The sequence below is a fragment of the Pseudophryne corroboree genome, chromosome 4 (genome assembly GCF_028390025.1).
Source record: "Pseudophryne corroboree isolate aPseCor3 chromosome 4, aPseCor3.hap2, whole genome shotgun sequence".
In the NCBI taxonomy this organism is placed as follows: domain Eukaryota; kingdom Metazoa; phylum Chordata; class Amphibia; order Anura; family Myobatrachidae; genus Pseudophryne; species Pseudophryne corroboree.
Window position 1 is genome coordinate 93,180,135 of NC_086447.1, and position 25,589 is coordinate 93,205,723.

The 25,589-nt window shown below is 45.6% G+C and overlaps 1 protein-coding gene across 1 annotated transcript; it reads right to left on the minus strand.

Moving 5' to 3' along the window:
- Positions 1 to 4,417: 4,417 nt before the first annotated feature.
- Positions 4,418 to 9,916, minus strand: LOC134911130 (serine/threonine-protein kinase SBK1-like). The gene is made up of 3 exons (XM_063919492.1): positions 9,778 to 9,916; positions 9,460 to 9,662; positions 4,418 to 5,672 (listed from the first exon to the last, which is right to left on the minus strand). The coding sequence occupies exons 1-3, from the start codon at positions 9,890 to 9,892 to the stop codon at positions 5,127 to 5,129; spliced, it is 864 nt and encodes a 287-aa protein (XP_063775562.1). The 5' UTR covers positions 9,893 to 9,916; the 3' UTR covers positions 4,418 to 5,126.
- Between the last annotated feature and the right edge of the window lie 15,673 nt (positions 9,917 to 25,589).

Consider the following 25,589-nt stretch of genomic DNA (forward strand, 5'->3'; position numbering starts at 1 on the left):
ACTCTTCAGTGGGATCTGCTGGACAAATGGTCCGGATCGCATCTTCAGATGCATCAGCGGATAACCCTATATCCAAGGACAAGGGTGTCTCTCCTGTGGTGATTAACAGAGTGCTCATCTTCTAGAGGGCCACAGATTCAGCATTCAGGATTGGATGCTGGTGACCACGGAGGCCAGCCTGAGAGGCTGGGGAGCAGTCACACAGGGAAAAAATTTCCAGGAAAGTGTGATCAAGTCTGGAGAATTCTCTCCACATAGATGGAGCTAAGAGCAAAATTATAAGGCTCTAAACTTAGCAAGACCTCTGCTTCAAGGTCAGCCGGTATTGATCCAGTGGGATAACATCACGGCAGTCGCCCACGTAAACAGAAAGGGCGACACAAGAAGCTGGAGGGCAGTGAAAAAACTGCAAGGATTTTTCGCTAGGCGGAAAATCATGTGATAGCACTGTCAGCAGTGTTCTCTCCGGGAGTGGACGACTGGGAAGCAGACTTCCTCAGCAGGCATGACTTCCACCTGGGAGAGTGGGAACTTCATAGGGAAGTTTTTTCCGCATGATTGTGAGCCATTGGCAAAGACCAAAGGTGGAAATGATGGCGTCCCGCCCGAACAAAAAACGGGACAGGTATTGCGCCAGGTCATGAGACCTTCAGGCGATAGCTGTGGATGTCCTGGTAACACCGTGGGTGTAACAGTCGGTGTATGTGTTCCCTCCTCTGCTTCTCATAACCAAGGTATTGAGAATTATAAGACATAGAGGAGTATGAACTATACTCGTGACTCCGGATTGGCCAAGAGGGACTTGGTACCCGGAACTTCAAGAGATGCTCACAGAGGACTAAGGGCCTGGGGAGCTAAGTAGGGACTTGCTTCAGCAGGTACCATGTCTATTCCAAGACTTACCGCGGCTGCGTTTGCCGGCATGGCGGTTGAATGCCGGATCCTGAAGGAAAAAGGCATTCCATAAGAGGTCATACCTACCCTGGTCAAAGCCAGGAAGGAGGTGACCGCACAACGTCATCACCACATGTGGTGAAAATATGTTGCGTGGGTGAGGCCAGGAAGGCCCCACGAAGAAAATTCAACTAGGTCGATTTCTACACTTCCTGAAAACAGGAGTGTTTTGAGCCTAAAATTGGGGTTCTTTAAGGTTTTAAGTTTCGGCCCTGTAGAATTTCTTCCGAAAAGAATTGACTTCAGTTCCTGAAGTCCAGATTGTCAAGGGAGTATTGCATATACACCCCTTTTTGTGCCTCTAGTGGCACCGTGGGATCTCAACATAGTGTTGGGATTCCTTAAAATCATATTGGTTTGAACCGCTCAAATCTGTGCATTTGAAATATATCACATGGAAAGTGAACATGCTGTTGACCAATATCTCACATGGACAGTGACCATGCTGTTGGTCCTGGCCTCGGCCAGGCGATTGTCAGAATGGGCGGCTTTGTCTTACAAAAGCCCATATTTAATTTTCCATTCGGACAGGGCAGAACTGGGACTCGTCTCCAGTTTTCTTCCTAAGGGGGTGTCAGGGTTTTCACCTGAAACAACCTATTATGGTGCCTGCGGCTTCTAGGAACTTGGAGGACTCCAGGTTACTAGACGTTGTCAGGACCCTAAAAATATATATATATATATATATATATAGTTTAGGACGGCTGGAGTCAGAAAGTCTGACTTGCTGTTTATATTGTATGCACCCAACAAGATGGGTGCTCCTGCGTCTAAACAGACGATTGCACGTTGGATCTGTAGCACAATCCAACTTGCACATTCTGTGGCAGGCGTGCCACAGCCTAAATCTGTAAAGGCCCACTCCACTAGGAAAGTGGGCGCATCTTGGGCGGCTGCCCGAGGGGTCTCGGCATTACAACTTTGCCGAGCAGCTACGTGGTCAGGGGAGAACACGTTTGTAAAATTTTACAAATTTGATACTCTGGCTAAGGAGGACCTGGAGTTCTCTCATTCGGTGCTGCAGAGTCATCCGCACTCTCCCGCCCGTTTGGGAGCTTTGGTATAATCCCCATGGTCCTGACGGAGTCCCCAGCATCCACTAGGACGTTAGAGAAAATAAGAATTTACTTACCGATAATTCTATTTCTCGTAGTCCGTAGTGGATGCTGGGCGCCCATCCCAAGTGCGGATTGTCTGCAATGCTTGTACATAGTTATTGTTACAAAAAAATCGGGTTATTCTTGTTGTGAGCCATCTTTTCAGAGGCTACTTCGTTTTGTTATCATACTGTTAACTGGGTTCAGATCACAAGTGGTACGGTGTGATTGGTGTGGCTGGTATGAGTCTTACCCGGGATTCAAGATCCTTCCTTATTGTGTACGCTCGTCCGGGCACAGTACCTAACTGAGGCTTGGAGGAGGGTCATAGGGGGAGGAGCCAGTACACACCATGTGACCTAAAAGCTTTTTTAGATGTGCCCTGTCTCCTGCGGAGCCCGCTATTCCCCATGGTCCTGACGGAGTCCCCAGCATCCACTACGGACTACGAGAAATAGAATTATCGGTAAGTAAATTCTTATTTTTTTCTAACACAATATGCAGAGTCAGACATATGTCAAGAGGGAACAGTGGTTTATGTGCCAGATATACACCAGGGTTACACCAGCAGAGAACAGTAGTATATGCAACAGGATTTCATCAGGAGACAACAGTAGTCTATGCGCCAGGAGACAACAGTAGTCTATGCGCCAGGAGACAACAGTAGTCTATGCGCCAGGAGACAACAGTAGTCTATGCGCCAGGAGACAACAGTAGTATATGCGCCAGGATAACACCAGGGGGTAAATTTACTAAGATGGGAGTTCTATTTAAGATGGGATGTTGCCCATAGCAACCAATCAATCAGATTCCAGGTATTATCTTCTAGAAGGTGCTAGATAAATGAGAAGTAGAATCTGATTGGTTGCTATGGGCAACATCCCATCTTAAATAGAACTCCCATCTTAGTAAATTTACCTCCAGGAGACAACAGTAGTATATGCACCAGGAGAGTATAGTAGTATATGCACCATGATAACATCAGGAGAAACCGGTAGTATATACAACAGGCTTACGCCAGGAGAGAACCATAGTATACAAATCAGGGTTACGCCAAGAGAGAACCGTAGTATACACATTAGGGTTACCCCAGGAAATAACTAGTATATCACCAGGGTTACGCCAGGAGAGAACAGTAGTATATGCACCAGGGTTACGCCAGGAGAGAACAGTAGTATATGCACCAGGGTTACGCCAGGAGAGAACAGTAGTATATGCACCAGGGTTACTCCAGGAGAGAACAGTAGTATATATACACCAGGGTTACTCCAGGAGAGAACAGTAGTATATGCACCAGGGTTACTCCAGGAGAGAACAGTAGTATATGCACCAGGGTTACTCCAGGAGAGAACAGTAGTATATGCGCCTGGGTTACTCCAGGAGAGAACAGTAGTATATACACCAGGATTACTCCAGGAGAGAACAGTAGTATATGCACCAGGGTTACTCCAGGAGAGAACAGTAGTATATGCGCCTGGGTTACTCCAGGAGAGAACAGTAGTATATACACCAGGAGAGAACAGTAGTATATACACCAGGGTTACTCCAGGAGAGAACAGTAGTATATGCACCAGGGTTACTCCAGGAGAGAACCATAGTATACAAATCAGGGTTACGCCAAGAGAGAACCGTAGTATACACATTAGGGTTACCCCAGGAAATAACTAGTATATCACCTGGGTTACACCAGGAGAGAACAGTAGTATATGCACCAGGGTTACGCCAGGAGAGAACAGTAGTATATGCACCAGGGTTACTCCAGGAGAGAACAGTAGTATATATACACCAGGGTTACTCCAGGAGAGAACAGTAGTATATGCACCAGGGTTACTCCAGGAGAGAACAGTAGTATATGCACCAGGGTTACTCCAGGAGAGAACAGTAGTATATGCGCCTGGGTTACTCCAGGAGAGAACAGTAGTATATACACCAGGGTTATACCAGGAGAGAACAGTAGTATATACACCAGGGTTACTCCAGGAGAGAACAGTAGTATATGCACCAGGGTTACTCCAGGAGAGAACAGTAGTATATGCGCCTGGGTTACTCCAGGAGAGAACAGTAGTATATACACCAGGGTTATACCAGGAGAGAACAGTAGTATATGCACCAGGGTTATACCAGGAGAGAACAGTAGTATATGCACCAGGGTTACCCCAGGAGAGAACAGTAGTATATACACCAGGGTTACTCCAGGAGAGAACAGTAGTATATACACTAGGAGAGTGCAGTAATATATGAATCTAATTTTGCCCTGGAAATGTGATTTCACACTGTTAGTAGTAAACACTAAGTACACCATTTGTACATTATATAGAACTTTAATGAAGTATAATATACATAAGACTGTATCTATGCCAGGACAATGTTATTAATAAATAATAATGAAGCATTTACCATGTAAAATACAATTAAATATAGGCACAAATACAAAATAAAACTACTAAGGGCATTCACTGAAATACAAACACCCACTGTCTTCCACATAACGTGTTTCTCCAGAAAGACTCAATTGATCAACTGGGAATCTTTTTTTAGTGCCATGGATAGGTTGTAAATAGCATGTAAGTAATGCAAATAGACCAATGGTTCCCAAACACGGTCCTCAATGCACCCCAATAGTCCAGGTTTTAGGAATATATCTGCTTGTACACAGATGAATAATCAAACTGACAGGTACTAAGTTACGTCACCTGTGACAAAGCATGGATATCCTTAAAACCTGGGCTGTAGGGATGCCTTGAAGGCCATGTTTGGGAACCACTGAAGAAGACCACAGTAGCTGCACTTATCAGTAACAGTATTAGTGGGAGGGATCAAGGCACTTTCAGCCAATCCAAAGTGACCACCTACAGTTGCGTATTTTGCACCAGGGTTTGAGCACATGGCCGTAAGATGCTTCCGGACTGGTCCATGTTATGTGGTGTGCATTGGACGCACGAGTCAGGGTCGTGTATACTAGGAAAAAGGGTCCATTCCATGATTTGCTGTATTGGTCTCCAGGTCCTGTATGAATACACTCCTACTGCTAGTAGTCCTCCCACCCACTTCCTCTCCTGCAACCTCAGCCTCTTCTCAGGAAAGGTATTGAACTGTCCATGGACAACGGAGATAGTTCAGCACACAAAGAATGGACGGCCGGGCAGAATATTCACATGACAGGAGTTTGTTAAACATGTCTAAGGCTTCTCTTGTAAATTTCTGCCAGGACACTGGTGGAGGAACTTGGTCTATGTGCTCCTGCCAGTAGACATAGGCATGGAACCTTGTGTCTCCTTCCACAGCTTCCTTCCAGGGGCTGTATCCTGTTAATGCATTGTACAGGAGAATGCCAAGTGCCCAGGTATCAACACTGGGAGAAAGTATCAAGTACTGATCAGGCTTCAAGTCGCACATCTCCGGGGACATATAGGGGATAATGTGCGACTGCAATGACACAAGTTTGCCCACTTTCTGAGTTAAGCCGAAGTCGCCCAGTTTGACGTTATAGCAGTCTCTGTCCATGAGGAACACGTTGTCAGGCTTCAGGTCCATGTGTACCAATCCTCTACCATGCACGTAATCCAGAGCTCTGGACAGCTGTGCTGCACAACGCTTTACTGCGTCCTCTGGAATGCCGACCTGCAAAGGGAGAAAGGAGAATACTATGAGACATACTCATACAGCATTCAGTATATTTAAGTGTGTCATTAATTATTATTTGAAAGGTAATCTGTGAAACTACCTGCAAATCTGAAATACAGCATTTGGGGTATATTCAATTGAAGTCGGATCCATTCCGACATTCATTTGTCGGAATGGATCTGACAAGGGTTATTCAATGCCATCTCAATTCGACTTTAAAAGAAAGTCGAATTGAGATGCGGGAGCTGAGTCGTGGGAGAGCCGCGCTACAGCAGCGGATATAGCAGCGTAGCCGGAGGGTGTGTCACAGCCGCCGCTCACGGCAGCGTCCACCCGGCTCCAGCAGGTCTCGCTTGCTGGAGCCGGGTGGACGCTGCTGTGAGCGGTGGCTGTGACACATCCTCCGGCTATGCTGCTATGGCCGCTGCTGTAGCGCTGTTCTCCCCCGTCTGCCCGCGGCTCTCCCCCCTCTTCTCCTCTCTGCTCCCTCATCTCAGTCCGACTGTTTTTTACAGTCGGATTGAGATGGTCGAAAAGGGGGCCAAAACCGACAGGTTTTCGACAGAAGCACACGGATCGGCAGCTATTCCGCCGATCCACGTGCTTTTCGACGAGTCGAATTCCTCGACTTGTCGAATAATTTGAGGTTATATTGAATAGGTTGGAACCCCTTCCGACCTAAAAAAGTCGAAAACTGACGTCTTTTCGACAGACGTCAGCTTTCGATTTCAATTGAATATACCCCTATATCAGCACCAGGTACATTGTAATTTTCATTTGTGGTGGTGCTATGTGGTACATGGTACTATGTGGTACCTGTTTGTCAATGAATAAATGATAAAGGCACACTAACCCAACTGTTATAGCTTTGCCATATGATTTATCTAGCGGTAAAGAAATATTTTACATGACAATCTTTTGTATACTCCCGTGGCAGTGCTGACTACAGACAGTAATTAAATAGCCCATTTTAAAGACCACCATTGTTCTTGAGCAGAAAAATCCCCCTCCCTCCAGGCTTTCCACCTGCATCACTCCCCTTCCTTACTATGCTTTCAAGTAATTACTTTTAACAGACATTTGTTAATAGGTGATAAGGACAGAAGTTGGAGCAGAGGGAGTAGCCAGGACCACAGAGGACAAGTCAGGGCACCCGGCTGTGTGTAAGTAAACATACTCATTCTACAAAACTGTCTTTATCCAAAGATAAAACATAAAAGGAGACAGTAATACATTTACCATCCCGCATACAAAGCAAAGAACAAACAATTAGGTTTACTGTAGGTATATACTATAGGTAAATACTATACTATAGGTATATACTATACAATTAAAGGTGAACTGTAGCAAGATTTATTTTTTGAATCGTGCAAAAGAGTCCTATTGGCGAAAGAGCGCTATGTAACTAAAATGATTTATTTTTAGTATTATTAGACATCATAATATATATATATATATATATATATATATATATATATATATATAATGTAGTACAGGTTGAGTATCCCATATCCAAATATTCCGAAATACAGACTTTTTTGAGTGAGAGTGAGATAGTGAAACCTTTGTTTTCTGATGGCTCAATGTACACAAACTTTGTTTAATACACTAAGTTATTAAAAATATTGTATTAAATTACCTTCAGGCTGTGTGTATAAGGTGTATATGAAACATAAATGCATTCTGTGCTTAGACTTGTGTCCCATCGCCATGATATCTCATTATGGTATGCAATTATTCCAAAATACGGAAAAATCCCATATCCAAAATACCTCTGGTCCCAAGCATTTTGTATAAGGGATACTCAACCTGTATTATGTATACAAATTATATAGTTCTTAATATATGTATTATTGTATTATCGTGTTATTATCCTTTCTAATATCATTTTGAGTACTGTTTAAATTCAATAAACTGATAGGGGTAAATTTACTTAAGCTTCTAAAACAGAGAATTGGTGATGTTGCCCATAGCAACCAATCAGAAGCTGTCTATCATGTTCTAAAAGGCAATAGAGAAATGATAAGACAGAATCTGATTGGTTGCTATGGGCAACATCACTAATTCTCTGTTTTAAAAGCTTTAGTAAATGTACCCCATAGTGTAGCACAAAACATGAAGTAGATATGAAGGGACAACAAGGGGGGGGGGGGAATCCCAACAAAACAAATATAGAGATGGATGGAGATAGAGACAGACAGACCCACAGACAGACAAAGTGACCCACAGACATACATACCCACATACAGACAGTCATACCCACATACAGACAGACAGACAAACAGACAGACCCACAGACAGACAGACCCACATACATACATACATACAAGTATACCCACATACATACACCAGGAAACAGACAATAGATACTGTGCACACATAGGCCGGGATGTAATGAAGGGATTATTTCAGACCTGATCACTTGCTAGGGGTTGTTTGCACTGTTGCGAACAGATAGTCACCGCCCATAGGGGAGTGTATTTTCACTTTGCAAGTGTGCGATCGCATGTGTAGCAGAGCTGTACGAACAGATCTTGTGCAGTCTCTGCACAGACCAGGACTTACTCAGCCGCTGCGATCACATCAGCCTGTCCAGGACTGGAATTGACATCAGGAACCCTCCCTGCAAACGCTTGGACACGCCTGCGTTTTTCCAAACACTCCCTGAAAACGGTCAGTTGACACCCACAAACGCCCTCTTCCTGTTAATCTCCTTGCGAATGCCGTGCAAATGGATTCTTCGCACACACCCATCGCTGAGCGGCGATCAGCCTTGTAGCTGTGCAACGCACCTGCGCATTGCAGTGGATGCGCAGTTCTGAGCTGATCGCAGCGCTGCAAAAAACGCTAGTGAGCGATCAGGTCTGAATTACCCCCAAAGTCCGACTTCAACGGCCATGCGGGATGCTGGCAGAACTCTGACTTTTTTTAAAGGGGCAAACATGTACAAGACATGGTTTAGATGATTGCCCAAGTTCTGCCGGCATTCCGCATGGCTGCTGAACTCAGACTTCATTACACCCCGCCCACAGACCGTATTAAAGAATAGAAGCATCACAACACAAAACATCATAAATATAATCAACTATAATAAAAATTGAGCATGTTCCTTAAATAAAATAAACTGTGATGTTCAATTATTAAAGACATGGGGCACAGTTCACAGAAGTGCTGTAAAAAGAAAAACTATCATAGGGGGAGATGTATCAAACCTTGGAGAGAAATGAAATGGCGAGAGATAAAGTACCAACCAATCAGCTTCAAAATGTCATTTTTCAAACATAGCTTGTAAAATGACAGACCCTTTATCGCTCTCCAAGGTTTGATACATCTCCCCCTCTGTCACACACAAAAACTTAATTGAGAATTTTTTTACTTTTCAAATTAAAAATATAAAATGTAGTTATTTTCTACAAATATTTGAGATTTTATTGCCATGAAGATGTGACAGTAACATCAGACAATAGATTCTGGTAAAGTTAGAATTGCTAGATACCATGCAGAATGGAATTCGATATATGGAGGATGGGCTGTACTCAGATTGTATCACTGAGACTTAGCACACCTGCGATATGGACTGTTCTGCTGCATACTTCATTTCTGCATAATTTCACTTAATTTCTACTCATCTCCAACATCAATGACCTTGTCCGTCCATCCATGCCCTCTATTTTATACATCTGCATTTATTTTGATTAAGCCCATTATGAATAAAATTAAATTATGATAGTTTTACGTAGACTTTGGCACAAATTTGCTCTGATTATTACACAGTCCCTCTTACCTTGGTTTTGATAAGGTGATGGAGGGTCCCTGCAGTCGCCAGCTCCTGGGTCATGATGTAGTAGTCCATAGTGTTATAGAACATTGGGTAGGTGGCTATGATCCCATGGTAGCCGGAGAGAGAAATTGATATGGAAAGCTCTTTGACAAAATCTTTCAGCGTGATTCTGTCCTTCCTCACCAGCTTGATGGCCACAGGTTCCCCTAAGCACAAGGGAAAATAAAATGTATATTAACCTCCTAGTCAGGCCTTCAAGAAACATTATGGACTAATAGTCTGTAGTCTACGACCTTCACTCTATAGTCATTGCTTACATACCTGTTTTCTTGTCTTGGGCAAGCAAGACCCTACCAAAGCTCCCTTGACCCAGGCGCTTGATGACCTGGTAGATATCAGAAACCTCTTCTGTTTTCATAGCATGAATCACCTGCATTGTGGACACGGGTGATGGTTGTCCTCTCCCTGGAGATTTATAAATTCAGATGTTAGTTAAACAAAAGACTGTGCAATTTCATTCATGTCATTTATTTAATTTACTCACTCCAACGACAGCACAAATGATCCAACTACGTGGAAATGATCTGCATATTTGCATTTAATCACAAGTGGGGGCAGTCATGTGATTTCCACTAGCAAGCTCATAGGGAATAGCAGCAACTGAACAGAGCCAACCAGTAGGATTAACCATGGGCAGAGGACTCACCTGGGTAGAAGGAGTTAGCTGGACATTACGTTTCCAGGTAAGAAGCTACTCCTGTGGGTCACAGAACAGCTGTAGTCCAATACAGCAAGGAGAAATCAGCTCCTAGAGGGTCCGATCTCTACAGCAACAGGTCTGGAGGACAGTGGTCAGTTCAGTATAGAAGTAGTGTGTGACAGGAATGAGCTGCACCTATTTTTTATGGAGGAGCTCAGCCTGAGGTGAAGGTAACTCCCAGTCCAGGTATCATGGAAATCTGTAGAGACCTCTATTACAATGCAAATTGATGTGTGAAGACTCTATTGTGATCACACATAGTGTGAATAGACTGTGGAGCCTGGCATGCCCCAGTGTGTGTGACAGGGAGGGGACCAAGCCTGTATTGTTACTATAGATTGTAAGCTCTTCATGTAAAACAGTCACTCTTACAGTAAATGTAGACAAGGGACGAGACGACTTACCCACATGTCTCTGTTCTGCCCCACACAGAAACCTCTTACACTATCACCTCACCTGAGCAGCCTTATTTTTATGTTGTAATATACATTTCTCCTGTATGGATATTACATTACAGTCAGTGGATCATAAGTATCTCTAGTCATTTATATACAGATGGTATACATAGTATAGACGTTGTGACGGCAAAAAATAGAATCCACACCCCATGTTGTATTATTGTACATTAGGGATGTAGTTAATATCCTGGTGGTCGGAATACCGTCACGGGGATCCTGACCACCAAGAATGCCGACAGCTGCGCCAAGGCTATTCCCACTTGTGGGTGTCCACAACACCCACAGAGGGGGAATAGAATGTGCCCGCAGCAAGGTGAGTGCAGCATGTCAAGCACAGCACACCCGCAGGGGGCTTTCTAGCGCTTGCCCCGCTGCCAGCATTCCAGCGACCGGTATCCCGGGGTATTCTGACCTCAGGGATCACGACCGCCGGCATTCCAATTCCGATCCGTATATTATTCTGCATAGTATTCCCAGTGAGACAGGTAGAATAGATAAATAAGTTATAACTGGGTGTGAATTTAGGTTCTAGTCAGAGATTTTACCGAGATTTTTACAGAGTATTTTACTGAGATTTAATCCACCACAGGTTTCCGCACTGTGTAGTTCTCTGTTACACTATGTGCACTTTACTGGATATTGGGGTCTATTCATGAAGCAGTAAAAAGCGAGGAGAAGTGACCAAGCGGAGAAGTTGCCCATGGCAACCAATCAGCTGCTCTGTATAATTTTATAGAATGCACTTGATAAATGTTACTTTAAAGCTGATTGGTTGCCATGGACAAGTTCCGCACTGGCTGACTTCTCCACTCTTTGAACTGCTTCATGAATATACCCCATTTTAACAAAAGGCACGTCCAATACCACACGCAGTTCAACTGTAGATGGAAAGTTGCGGGCATTGCGGCGATGTCACGCGTCAACAATGCGGTGTGTGATGCATGCACAGTGCATGGAAATCATCCTGATCCCAAGATAAGTGGCAAAAAGGATAGCAGGACAAAGTACAAATTTAATAGCGACTAGAAGCAAAGAATTGGAGGCAGCTAAATGGGGACATAAAGTTTACCACAATTAATTTTAATTTTTGCAGATTACGGAAAAATTATATTTCTGCAAATATAGGCATATATATAATTTTATAGTATATTAAAGTGTTGCTTCAGTAATGTTTATGTGTGTACAGTATATACAAGTTTGGATGTTTTGGGGAAAAAAACACTTGCAACTCTGATCAACAAGTTTAAAAACCCCTTTCCCATCGTTACAGCACCCAACATACATGTCCCACATGATTACACCCCTTTCCCATCAGTACAGCACCTAACATACTTGTCCCACATCATTACACCCCTTTCCCATCAGTACAGCACCCACATACTTGTCCCACATCATTACACCCCTTTCCCATCAGTACAGCACCTAACATACATGTCCCACATCATTACACCCCTTTCCCATCAGTACAGCACCTAACATACATGTCCCACATCATTACACCCCTTTCCCATCAATACAGCACCCAACATACATGTCCCACATCATTACACCCCTTTCCCATCAGTACAGCACCTAACATACATGTCCCACATCATTACACCCCTTTCCCATCAGTACAGCACCCACATACTTGTCCCACATCATTACACCCCTTTCCCATCAGTACAGCACCTAACATACATGTCCCACATCATTACACCCCTTTCCCATCAGTACAGCTCCTAACATACATGTCCCATATCATTAAACCCCTTTCCCATCAGTACAGCACCTAACATACATGTCCCACATCATTACACCCCTTTCCCATCAGTACAGCACCTAACATACATGTCCCACATCATTACACCCCTTTCCCATCAGTACAGCACCCACATACTTGTCCCACATCATTACACCCCTTTCCCATCAGTACAGCACCTAACATACATGTCCCACATCATTACACCCCTTTCCCATCAGTACAGCTCCTAACATACATGTCCCACATCATTACACCCCTTTCCCATCAGTACAGTAAACAACATACATGTCCCACATCATTACACCCCTTTCCTATCAGTACAGCACCCAGCATACATGGCCCACATCATTACACCTCTTTCCTATCTCTACAACACCCAACATACATGTCCCAAATCATTATACCCCTTTCCCATCAGTACAGCACCCAACATACATGTCCCACATCATTACACCCCTTTCCCATCAGTACAGCACCTAACATACATGTCCCACATCATTACACCCCTTTCCCATCAGTACAGCACCTAACATACATGTCCAGCATCATTACACCCCTTTCCCATCAGTACAGCTCCTAACATACATGTCCCACATCATTACACCCCTTTCCCATCAGTACAGTAAACAACATACATGTCCCACATCATTACACCCCTTTCCTATCAGTACAGCACCCAGCATACATGGCCCACATCATTACACCTCTTTCCTATCTCTACAACACCCAACATACATGTCCCAAATCATTATACCCCTTTCCCATCAGTACAGCACCCAACATACATGTCCCACATCATTACACCCCTTTCCCATCAGTACAGCACCTAACATACATGTCCCACATCATTACACCCCTTTCCCATCAGTACAGTAAACAACATACATGTCCCACATCATTACACCCCTTTCCTATCAGTACAGCACCCAGCATACATGGCCCACATCATTACACCTCTTTCCTATCTCTACAACACCCAACATACATGTCCCAAATCATTATACCCCTTTCCCATCAGTACAGCACCCAGCATACATATCCCACATCATTACACCCCTTTCCCATCAGTACAGCACCTAACATACATGTCCCACATCATTACACCCCTTTCCCATCAGTACAGCACCCACATACTTGTCCCACATCATTACACCCCTTTCCCATCAGTACAGCACCTAACATACATGTCCCACATCATTACACCCCTTTCCCATCAGTACAGCTCCTAACATACATGTCCCACATCATTACACCCCTTTCCCATCAGTACAGTAAACAACATACATGTCCCACATCATTACACCCCTTTCCTATCAGTACAGCACCCAGCATACTTGTCCCACATCATTAAGGGGGGTACTCACGGAGCGATCGCTGCTTAAAATCTAAGCAATCTGACTAGATTGCTTAGATTTTAAGCACGATCGCTCCGTGTGTAGCCCCCTTAGCGATAGCGATGTGCAGCCCCGCACATCGCTATCGCTGCTGCTAGATTGGCCTGCATGCAGGCCAATCTAGCGGGTCGCTCACTTCACCCGCTGGGTGAAGTGAGCGGCCCCCCCGTCTCCCCCCGCACGCTCAGCACAGATCGCGCTGTGCTGAGCGCCGGGAGAGATGTGTGCTGAGCGGTTCGCTCAGCACACATCTCTCTGCCATCGGCCAGTGAGTACTGGCCTTTACACCTTTTTCCTATCTCTACAACACCCAACATACATGTCCCAAATCATTATACCCCTTTCCCATCAGTACAGCACCCAACATACATGTCCCACATCATTACACCCCTTTCCCATCAGTACAGCACCTAACATACATGTCCCACATCATTACACCCCTTTCCCATCAGTACAGTAAACAACATACATGTCCCACATCATTACACCCCTTTCCTATCAGTACAGCACCCAGCATACATGGCCCACATCATTACACCTCTTTCCTATCTCTACAACACCCAACATACATGTCCCAAATCATTATACCCCTTTCCCATCAGTACAGCACCCAACATACATGTCCCACATCATTACACCCATTTCCCATCAGTACAGCACCTAACATACATGTCCCACATCATTACACCCCTTTCCCATCAGTACAGTACCCGACATACATGTCCCACATCATTACACCCCTTTCCCATCAGTATAACACCCAAAATACATGTCCCACATCATTACACCCCTTTCCCATCAGTACAACACCCAACATACATGTGCCACATCATTACACCCCTTTCCCATCAGCACAGCACCCAGCATACACGTCCTACATCATTACACCCCTTTCCCTTCAGTACAGCACCCAGCATACACGTCCCACATCATTACACCCCTTTCCCATCAGTACAGAACCCAACATACACGTCCCACATCATTACACCCCTTTCCCATCAGTACAGCACTCAGCATACATGTCCTACATCATTACACCCCTTTCCCATCAGTACAGCACCCAACATACACGTCCCACATCATTACACCCCTTTCCCATCAGTACATGAATGCTGGCTGCTGTACTGATAGGAAAGGGGTGTAATGATGTGGGACATGTACTGTATGTGGGTGCTGTACTGATGGGAAAGAGGTGTAATGATGTGGGACATGTATGTTGGGTGCTGTACTGATGGGAAAGGGGTGTAATGATGTGGGACATGTATGTTGGGTGCTGTAGTGATGGGAAAGGGGTGTAATGATGTGTAACATGTATGTTGGGTGCTGTACTGATGGGAAAGGGGTGTAATGATGTGTAACATGTATGTTGGGTGCTGTACTGATGGGAAAGGGGTGCAATGATGTGGAACATGTATGTTGGGTGCTGTACTGATGGGAAAGCGGTGTAATGATGTGGGACATGTATGTTAGGTGCTATACTGATGGGACAGGGGTGTAATGATGTGGGACGTGTATGTTGGGTGCTGTACTGATGGGAAAGGGGTGTAAAGATGTGGGACATGTATGTCGGGTGCTGTACTAATGGGAAAGGGGTGTAATTATGTGGGATGTGTATGTTGGGTGCTGTACTGATGGGAAAGGGGTGTAAAGATGTGGGACATGTATGTTGGGTGCTGTACTGATGGGGAAGGGGTGTAATGATGTGGGACATGTATGTTGGGTGTTGTATTGATGGGAAAGGGATGTATAATGTGGGACGTGTATATTGGGTGCTGTACTGATGGGAAAGGGGTGTAATAATGTGGGACATGTATGTTGGGGACTGTACTGATGGGAAAGGGGTGTAATGATGTGGGACATGTATGTTGGGTGCTGTACTGATGGGAAAGGGGTGTAATGATGTGGGACATGTATGTTGGGTGCTGTACTGATGGGAAAGGGGTGTAATGATGTGGGACATGTATGTTGGGGGCTGTACTGATGGGAAAGGGGTGTAATGATGTGTAACATGTATGTTGGGTGCTGTACTGATGGGAAGGGGTACAATGATGTGGGACATGTATGTTGGGTGCTGTACTGATGGGAAAGGGGTGTAATGATGTGGGACATGTATGTTAGGTGCCGTGCTGATGGGAAAGGGGTGTAATGATGTGGGACATGTATGTTGGGTGCTGTACTGATGGGAAAGGGTGTAATGATGTGGGACATGTATGTCGGGTGCTGGAACTGATGGGAAAAGGGTGTAATGATGTGGGACATGTATGTCGGGTGTAATGATGTGGGACATGTATGTCGGGTGCTGTACTGATGGGAAAAGGGTGTAATGATGTGGGACATGTATGTTGGGGTGTACTTATGGGAAAGGGGTGTAATGATGTGGGACATGTATGGTGGGGGTTGTACTGATGGGAAAGGGGTGTAATGATGTGGGACATGTATGTCGGGTGCTGTACTGATGGGAAAGGGGTGTAAAGATGTGGGACATGTATGTCGGGTGCTGTACTGATGGGAAAGGGGTGTAATGATGTGGGACATGTATGTTGGGGGTTGTACTGATGGGAAAGGGGTGTAATGATGTGGGACATGTATCTTGGGGGCTGTATTGATGCGAAAGGGGTGTAATAATGTGGGACATGTATGTTGGGGGCTGTACTGATGGCAAAGGGGTGTAAAGATGTGGGACATGTATGTTGGGGGCTGTACTGATGGGAAAGGGGTGTAATGATGTGGGACATGTATGTCGGGTGCTGTACTGATGGGAAAGGGGTGTAATGATGTGGGACATGTATGTCGGGGGCTGTACTGATGGGAAAGGGGTGTAATGATGTGTGACATGTATGTTGGGTGCTGTACTGATGGGAAAGGGGTGTAAAGATGTGGGACATGTATGTTGGGGGTTGTACTAATGGGAAAGGGGTGTAATGATGTGTGACATGTATGTTGGGTGCTGTACTGATGGGAAAGGGGTGTAAAGATGTGGGATGTGTATGTTGGGTGTTGTACTGATGGGAAAGGGTGTAATGATGTGGGATGTGTATGTTGGGTGTTGTACTGATGGGAAAGGGGTGTAATGATGTGGGATGTGTATGTTGGGTGTTGTACTAATGGGAAAGGGGTATAATGATGTGGGACATGTATGTCAGGTGCTGTACTGATGGGAAAGGGGTGTAATGATGTGGTACATGTATGCTGGGTGCTGTACTGATGGGAAAGGGGTGTAATGATGTGGGATATCGTATGTATCCCCTCATTGGCTGGTACTTGACCTCCGTCCACTTTATCTCTCTCCTAAGAGAAAGACCAGTACATAGACCAGTTAGTTATCTATTTGCAATTGTTGTACAGTTACTACCAGCTATTGTTCCCTGGAATCAGCCTTAAGTGTCTGACTTGGTGTTCTTCTTAGACTAGATTAGCAGCTAATTAAGAAGCTTCATGTTGTAGGTTTTTTTGAAAACGATAGCATAAAAATACACAAAACGTTTCTGGCCTGGGTGTCTTTGAGCAGGAGTAATAGCAGCACATCTGGTGACGTGAACAGACATGTCTCCCCCATGGGGCCAATTATCCTCAGCACTGACAAGCTCAGGCAACATTTACTTACATGGTTTTGCATATTATCAGTGCCTGATTTGGAGTGAGTGGTCCTTTAGTTCTAATGTATTCCAGGTTTGCAGGACACTGGTGTAACGAGAGTACATCATGAAATCTAAGCGCATATCAGCCTTACAGTATTAAAATGGGCCTCATTCAGTAGATGTGCGACTATATTGTAATGCCACAACTGCTGTGTTGTCCACAGAGACTCCCACTGCTGGCGTCTCAGATACACCACCTATGTATAAGAAAATGTAAGTTTGGGAATATTGATTATCTCAACAGAGACAACTGTGAACTAATTCACAGCCACTGGCTGATACTTGCCCACTGGCACCGAGAGGGGGTGGTCTTCAGCATGCCGACTGACGGGATCCCGGCGCACAGTATACCGGCGCCGGGATCCCGACAGCCGGCATACCGACACTTATTCTCCCTCGTGGGGGTCCACGACCCCCCTAGAGGGAGAATAAAATAGTGTGGCGCGCATAGCGCGCCACCGAGCCCGTAGCGTGGCGAGTGCAGCGAGCCCGCAAGGGGCTCATTTGCACTCGCCACACTGTCGGTAAGCCGGCGGTTGGGCTCCCGGCGCCGGTATGCTGGTCGCCGGGAGCCCGACCGCCGGCATACCATAGTGAACCCCCGAGAGGGGTGGGTGGTGGGGGTACTAATCACCCGGGTCCGGGCTTGCTGGAGGGGCCTGGGGGCCGCTGCCGCCCCTTCATCCCCCTCCACCGCCACCATCTTCCCAGTGACATCTTCAGGAAGATGGCATCGCACATTGAGAGCAAAGACTTTCGAGAATCTTTGCTCTCTAGTGCACATGCGCCATCTTTCCAGATGGCATCGGCTGGGGAGGGGGAACCACTTCCTGGCGCAAGCAAGGTAGAAAGTGGTTGCCCTCCCCTGCGTTCCCTCTTTTCCACCCTGGATTTTAATGGCACCCCCTGTAAAGCACACAGCCAAATTAATGTTTTGTAATGTTATTTAGTTCAATTAATCGTGGACACGCCCCTTAAGGCCACACTCCCATGCCAGTACTGGGGCCCAGCACAGCTCTCTACCGTCCTGCACCGGTCCAGAAAACAGGTGTGACACGCCTGTGTTTTTTTAGCCACCGCCCCGTTACCTCTCACAGACGGTCACTACATCATACCTCCCAACTGTCCCGATTTTGGCGGGACAGTCCCGTTTTTTACGGTCTGTCCCGCTGTCCCACCTGCGGGTTGCAGTGTCCCGCGGTGGGGGGTGGGCAGTTGGGAGATTTCCCCTGTCACTCGCTGCTCCGAGCAGAGCAGCGGTGAATAGATGCCATGCACACATCGCCTATTCACGGCACAGAGGGGCAGGGGGCATGACCAGCAGCTCTCTGAGCGCTGTTCATGCTCCCATAATGATGAAAATGGGGGCGTGGCTTGAGGCAGCGGCACTTGCCATGAGACCACGCCCCTTTCTGATAGGTCACACTCCTTAATTTCGGGCGCGTGTCTTCGGTGCACGATAATGTACCTCCCTGGTCCACATCAAAGTTGGGAGGTATGCTACATGTCTCTCACTTTGTGACTAAACCCTCACTGCATCCTCCATCACTAATCAATTGCTGCAAGTGCGCAGTGAGACTGTGACACGTGCATTACAAGAAACATCAGCACTGCGTCCACCGCTGAATCAATAAAAAAGAAACATAAAGTTGCATACCTCCCATCTGTCCTGATTCCAGCGAGTCAGTCTATTCAGACACTCTCCCGCTGTCCCACCTGCGGGCCGGGGGTTAAGGGGCAGGTTGGGAGAGCCTGTGATCACCTCTGCTCTGCAAAGCAGCTGGTGATCACTGAATAAATGCTGTGAGGCTATGCACGGCATCTAACAGTGCGGGGAGGTGAGCCGGGGGCTCAGGGAGCGCTGGCACGCCACCAAAATGCCGAAAACAGGAGCCGTAGAGTGAAACCCCACCCCCTTTTCAGGCACAGCCATGCAGGTCCTGCAATGATACCTTCTAAAGTTTAAAGGTATAAATTTGTATTAGAACAAGTTGCATAATGTTCATGTGATTTTCTTACACATCCTTTTGCAACAAAGGGCGGTATCTTATTAGCTGCAGTAAAACATTGGTGTGAAAACGTCAATCTTTCTTGATTTTTACCAATGTTTCACCGATTTTTATTTACAGGCTATCCTATTAGATCGCCTGTAAAAAAACGCCATTTCTCCCGAAAACACACAGGTTCAGTGAAACCTCTGTGTTATTGTGAGAAACAGCCCCGTTTTCGCTTGAAAATGGGGCAATTGGGGATGTGGTTTCTCCTGCCCGTGTCTCGAACAGCCTTTTGGGCACTGGCGTGCGCAGCACATTTTATTAGGGGGTGCACCGTCGGAGGGGTGTGTCTAGCACCGCCTTTTGGGCGTGTCTAGCACCATCTACTGATGGTCAACGCATATAAAATATCCACCTTTGTACCAATTCTAATAAAGCAGATACATTGTCAGATGTTGTAGTGTGCACCAAACAAACACCCCTGATGGCACTCACTGCAATTACACTGCTCCTCTTCAGCCTTGTCTGGCTCCCCCTCTCTTTCCCCTGCAAGCTGCAGCAGCTTACTTACAAGTCAGTCACTCACTGACACTGACAGTCGCAGACTAGTACTGCTGCTGCTGGAAAAATGAGTGACGTGTCAATGCTGCTGCCGGCCGTCTGCCAGTATTGAATTTGTCTTCCTAAGAGGAACGCTGGCTGCATGCTGATCCTCATCAGTGGCTGGCGTTGGCATAGCATAGAAGGAGAGAACTGTGTATGTGGCGGGTGGGCATGCGAGCAGCATGACATATTCACGTCACATCACGCTGTTTTTGTACATGGAGGTGGAGCCGGGAGTTTGAAAGCCGGTGTCAGTGGCACCCTTGATTAACCCAGGCGTCCGGTCAGTAATGCAGTCCTGACAGGGTGCAACGCAGAGGGGACAGTAATCAGCCTGCTTGGCGATCACTGCATCAGGCATGTGAGATCAGGGTGCCAGAAATTAGGGGGTGCCTGTGCGCACCAGGCACCCCCCCTGCGCACACCTATGCTTTTGGGGCTAATAGGAATGCCCTAGGCGAGACCTTTGATCGTGGTAATTTACCGCGGCTAATAGGATACCTCCTATAATTTAACTCCAGGCAAAAGTGGAGGTGTTGCCCATTCCCTATCGATTGTAAGCTTGCGAGCAGGGCCTTCCTACCTCTATGTCTGTCTGTTTTTACCCAGTTTTGTTCTATTACTGTTGTTCTAATTGTAAAGCGCAACGGAATATTCTGCGCTATATAAGAAACTGCTAATAAATAAATAAATAGCAACCTATCTAGCTATGATTTATCTAGTGCAGTGGTTCACAAACTCGCCCCTCAAGGAACCCTAACAGTCCAGGTTTTAATTATATTCATGCTTATGCACAGGTGACTTAATTAGTACCTCAGCAAGTTTAATTATACCATCTGCGCACAAGCATCAATATTGTTGAAACCTGGACTGTTACTGTTCCTTGAGGACCGAGTTTGAGAAAGCCTGATCTAGAAGTTCATGATGTATTTATCTATATAGCGCCAGCATACGCCGAAGCAATTTACAGTTGGGAACAATTACAGATATAAAACAAGGCTGGATATTACAGGCAGATAAATAGGTAAGAGGGCCCAGCTCACCAGCTTACAATCGATGTAGGGGGTCATTCCGAGTTGATCGCTTGCTAGCTGTTTTTAGCAGCCGTGCAAACGCTAAGCCGCCACGCTCTGGGAGTGTATTTTAGCTTAGCAGAAGTGCGAACGAAAGGATCGCAGAGCGGCTACTAAAAAAAATTGAGCAGGTTTAGAGTACCTCCAGACCTACTCAGCGCTTGCGATCACTTCAGACTGTTTAGTTCCGGATTTGATGTCACAAACACCCCCTGCGTTCTCCCAGCCATGCCCACGTTTTTCCTGGCACGCCTGCGTTTTTTCGAACACTCCCTGAAAACGGTCAGTTGACACCCAGAAATGGCCTCTTCCTGTCAATCACTCTGCGGCCAGCAGTGCGACTGAAAAGCTTCGCTACACCTTGTGTAAAAAATTCTTCGGACGTTGTGAAAGTACGTCGTGCGTGCGCATTGCGCCGCATATGCATGCGCAGAAGTGCCTTTTTTTTCTTCATTGCTGCGCAGCGAACATTTTCAGCTAGCGATCAACTCGGAATGACCCCCATAGTCTGTATGATGCTGCAACTCTGTTACCCTCTGTATATATCACTTACTATAAATGCTGCTTAGATATAGGACTTTGGCATATACCCCTTGTTCAGATGTGCGCTTTGTCTGAATTGACACATTCCTGACAGAAGTCAATGGTAACGATACATTTATATGAGCCGTACTGTAAATCATGAGCCAGATGAGATGAAGGGGTATATTTACTAAAGTGCAGGTTTTTGGTATTGAAGATGTTGCCCATAGCAGCCAATCAGATTCTACTTATCTGTTATCTAGCACCTTCTAAATATAATAGCTAGAATCCGATTGGTTGCTCTGTCTAAAATATATGCTTTGGAATATTCAATGATAAGAGTATCAAGATGTGGAATGTTTAATGCCTAAACATATATTTTATCACTGTATAAGGGATGCCTGTCGCCATTTTCCCTGTTGCAGCGGCCATGTCTGACGTCATGCGGCTGCCCCGCAAATGGCCCGCCCCGCCCCCATTTTTGCTGCAATGCTGCGTCCCCAACTGCCGCGCGAACGCCCTGCGGCGTTCTCATAAATGCGATGCGATCGCATTGCACGGCTTGTGCATGTGCAGATCGGAACCTGCGTTTGCGAACTGGGCCTAAAAACGGCACAATGCGATCATATCACGTATGAGATCAGTGTTGAATAAGGCCCTCAATACATTCCACCCATAATTTTGCTTTGGGTGGAGTCTTCATCAAATTTTTGCTTTTGATGTCTTAAGTTTTTGTCTATATTTTTTACTATTTTTATAAATTAAATAATTTCATCGTAGTATTCTTATGCTTTAAAATATATTTATCTCCTTTTCCAATTTATACAGAACAAAAGCTTCTACATCAGCCTGTGAGTGGGGACGTGTGCGGACATTTGTGGGAAGGTCTGTGTGGCATGTGTGCACAGGGCCCGGGAACTGTAGAGGGGGTGTGACTTAAGGCTGGGTATATATATGGGTGGACCCGCCGTCACGCTGAGTGGCCCCCTCCGTCAATCCAAGAACTGGTAAATTAGTACCTCCCTAAACCCTCCCCCACCCTGTGTGCACCCATGCATGTGCAGGGTCTAATTTGCATGTTACGGGCATGTGCGGCAGTCTGAACGACATATAGGGAGGGGATGCAGTCAATATACCACCTATCAGGATCCCGGCGTTCAGGGTTCCGACATCGGAATCCCAACAGGCATGTAAATGCCGACGGCCGAAATCCCCACTGGGACCGAATCTGTGAGGGGAGTTGCTGAGCTTGCTGACGGAATTCGAACTGTCGGGAGTCCGGCGTTGGTCTCCCGACCGTCAGGATCCCATAATGAGTCCTCTGTGAGCATGGTCGTAAGTCTGAATGGCCTGTGCATGGTCTGATTTGCATGTGTGGAAATGTGCTGCAGTCTGAGGTCTGTGTTGCATGTGTGAAGCATGGCTGGATGTCTGAGTGCCATGGCATGTGGGAGGCATGTACGGAGAGATCAGTGGCAAGTGGGGTAAATTTTTAAGGCAAGCAGAGATTTGAGTGGCAGTTGGTGGGATTTGGATACATGTATGAAGTATTTTGTATAGATGTATGAAGTATTTTGTATAGCTGTATGAAGTATGGGGGTCATTCCGAGTTGTTCGCTCGGTAAAAATCTTCGCATCGCAGCGATTTTCCGCTTAATGCGCATGCGCAATGTCCGCACTGCGACTGCGCCAAGTAAATTTGCTATGTAGTTAGGAATTTTACTCACGGCTTTTTCATCGTTCTGGCGATCGTAATGTGATTGACAGGAAATGGGTTTTACTGGGCGGAAACAGGCCGTTTTATGGGCGTGTGGGAAAAAACGCTACAGTTTCTGGAAAAAACGCAGGAGTGGCTGGAGAAACGGAGGAGTGTCTGGGCGAACGCTGGGTGTGTTTGTGACGTCAAACCAGGAATGACAAGCACTGAACTGATCGCAGAAGCCGAGTAAGTCTGGAGCTACTCAGAAACTGCTACGAGGTGTGTAATCGCAATATTGCGAATACATCGTTCGCAATTTTAAGATGCTAAGATTCACTCCCAGTAGGCGGTGGCTTAGCATGAGCAAATCTGCTAAAATCCGCTTGCGAGCGAACAACTCGGAATGAGGGCCTATGTTGTATACAATACATGTATGAAGTATTTTGTATAGATGTATGAAGTATTTTGTATAGATGTATGAAGTATTTTACCAGTTATATTTTGGAATTTTGTATAGGTGATAAAATAAACTTTAATTCTAAAGTTTAAAAGAAAAAGTAGAACAAAAATACAATGATTTAGTTCCTGCTTGTTATTTATCCTAGGATTTGCTCTACCTGATATCCAGATGACCCCAGAATGCCACAGATTTTGTAGACACTGCACAAGGGTCATTGATACAAACGAGTTAATAGCAAACGTTTGTGTACAAGGCAGAAGTGGCGTCTCCTGTAATTAAAGCTGCGCATATTAATGAGCTAACACCTAATCATCTACAAACAATATGTGGCAATATGAGAAATGGATAAACACAGCCATGAATAGAGAGAGGTTACCAATGAATGACTGTGTGTCTTTACTGTATGCTGGGGATAAGTAAACGCACTAATCCACATTTAAACACCCAAACTACACACACAGCCAAGGTAATGAGATTATTCCTGTAGAAAGGCCGACTCTCAATAAACATCTTAGTGATATTTGGTGGACCCCTTTCTTTGAAAGTAAATCATTCATAATCATAACCAGAAATAACGACACTGAGACTTGAATTTGGCAGAAAATTGCTAGCTATTTATTTGTCCCTAACCATTAGGAAACCTGTAATAAAAAGAGATTAATTTAATATGCCGCTCCATCTGGCATATGGTGGCGGCCCAAAAGAACGGCTCCTTAATCTAAATTAACTTAAATAACTCAATCCTATAAATTTACTAAAAGCTTACCATAAACCGGTAATAGGTGACAACTCAACCCCCACAGTGACTACCCACCGCTCCTGGGTGCCCTGCCGCTGCCTTCCCGGATGGGTGGTCAAGCGGCCATAAGTCGATGGAGGTGAGTGCACCTAAACCACAACAAACTGTAAAACACTACAGTTTTCTCTACCATACGAAACTGCCGTTCTTTTCCGCCAATAAATAGCCAACGAAAACAGCCAACAACTTAGAGCCAAAGCACCACGTGCCACAATTTCCAACTACCAGGGCGGGAGGGAGGGAAACCAAATCACCAAGAGACTTAAAATGGCCTCGCCTTCCCTATATATATCAAGCCCTCCCCTTAAAGGCTGTACTTTCCTAACAGCTAGGTCCACCCCTCCCCAGATGTTTAACTCTTTTCTCTCCTATGCAGTCAATACTCTCTTCTTATAATGTTATAATATAATAAAGTGTAATATAGATATATTGACTGAATTCTATGTGAAATAGACACTAATGGAAATCCGTTTGTGGAGGTGCAGGATTTTAGGCAAGAATACCTGTATTTTTAAAGCGAGTTGGCTTTGCCTTGTAAATAATTGCAGCTTTAATAAAATGGGCAATCTCGGCAGAAATCCCGGATGTCCGCTAACTCAAACTCTATTACATTTCCCCACAAGAATTTTAGTTAGATATACAATAAAAGGTTACTCCCATGCCGCTATATGTTTATGGAATTCGCTATTAAACATGACCAGACTCTACTGAAACCTTCAAATCTATACACACTCTATACCAGGGGTGGGGAACCTCAGGCCCGAGGGCCGTATAAGGCCCGCAGAGCCACTTGATCCGGCCCGGCCAGGCTCACCTAGCCGGGCGCCCGCTGAGATTTTGTACTAGTGGGTGCCTGGCTTCTTACCCTCAGTAGCAGCCGGAGGCAGGAGATCACTCCTGAGCTCCGGCTTCCGGCTCTGGCAGTGTGCGTGTGCTGCTGTGCGGTGTTATGGGAGAGATGTCATGACTTCAATCCCATAGTTCTGAGG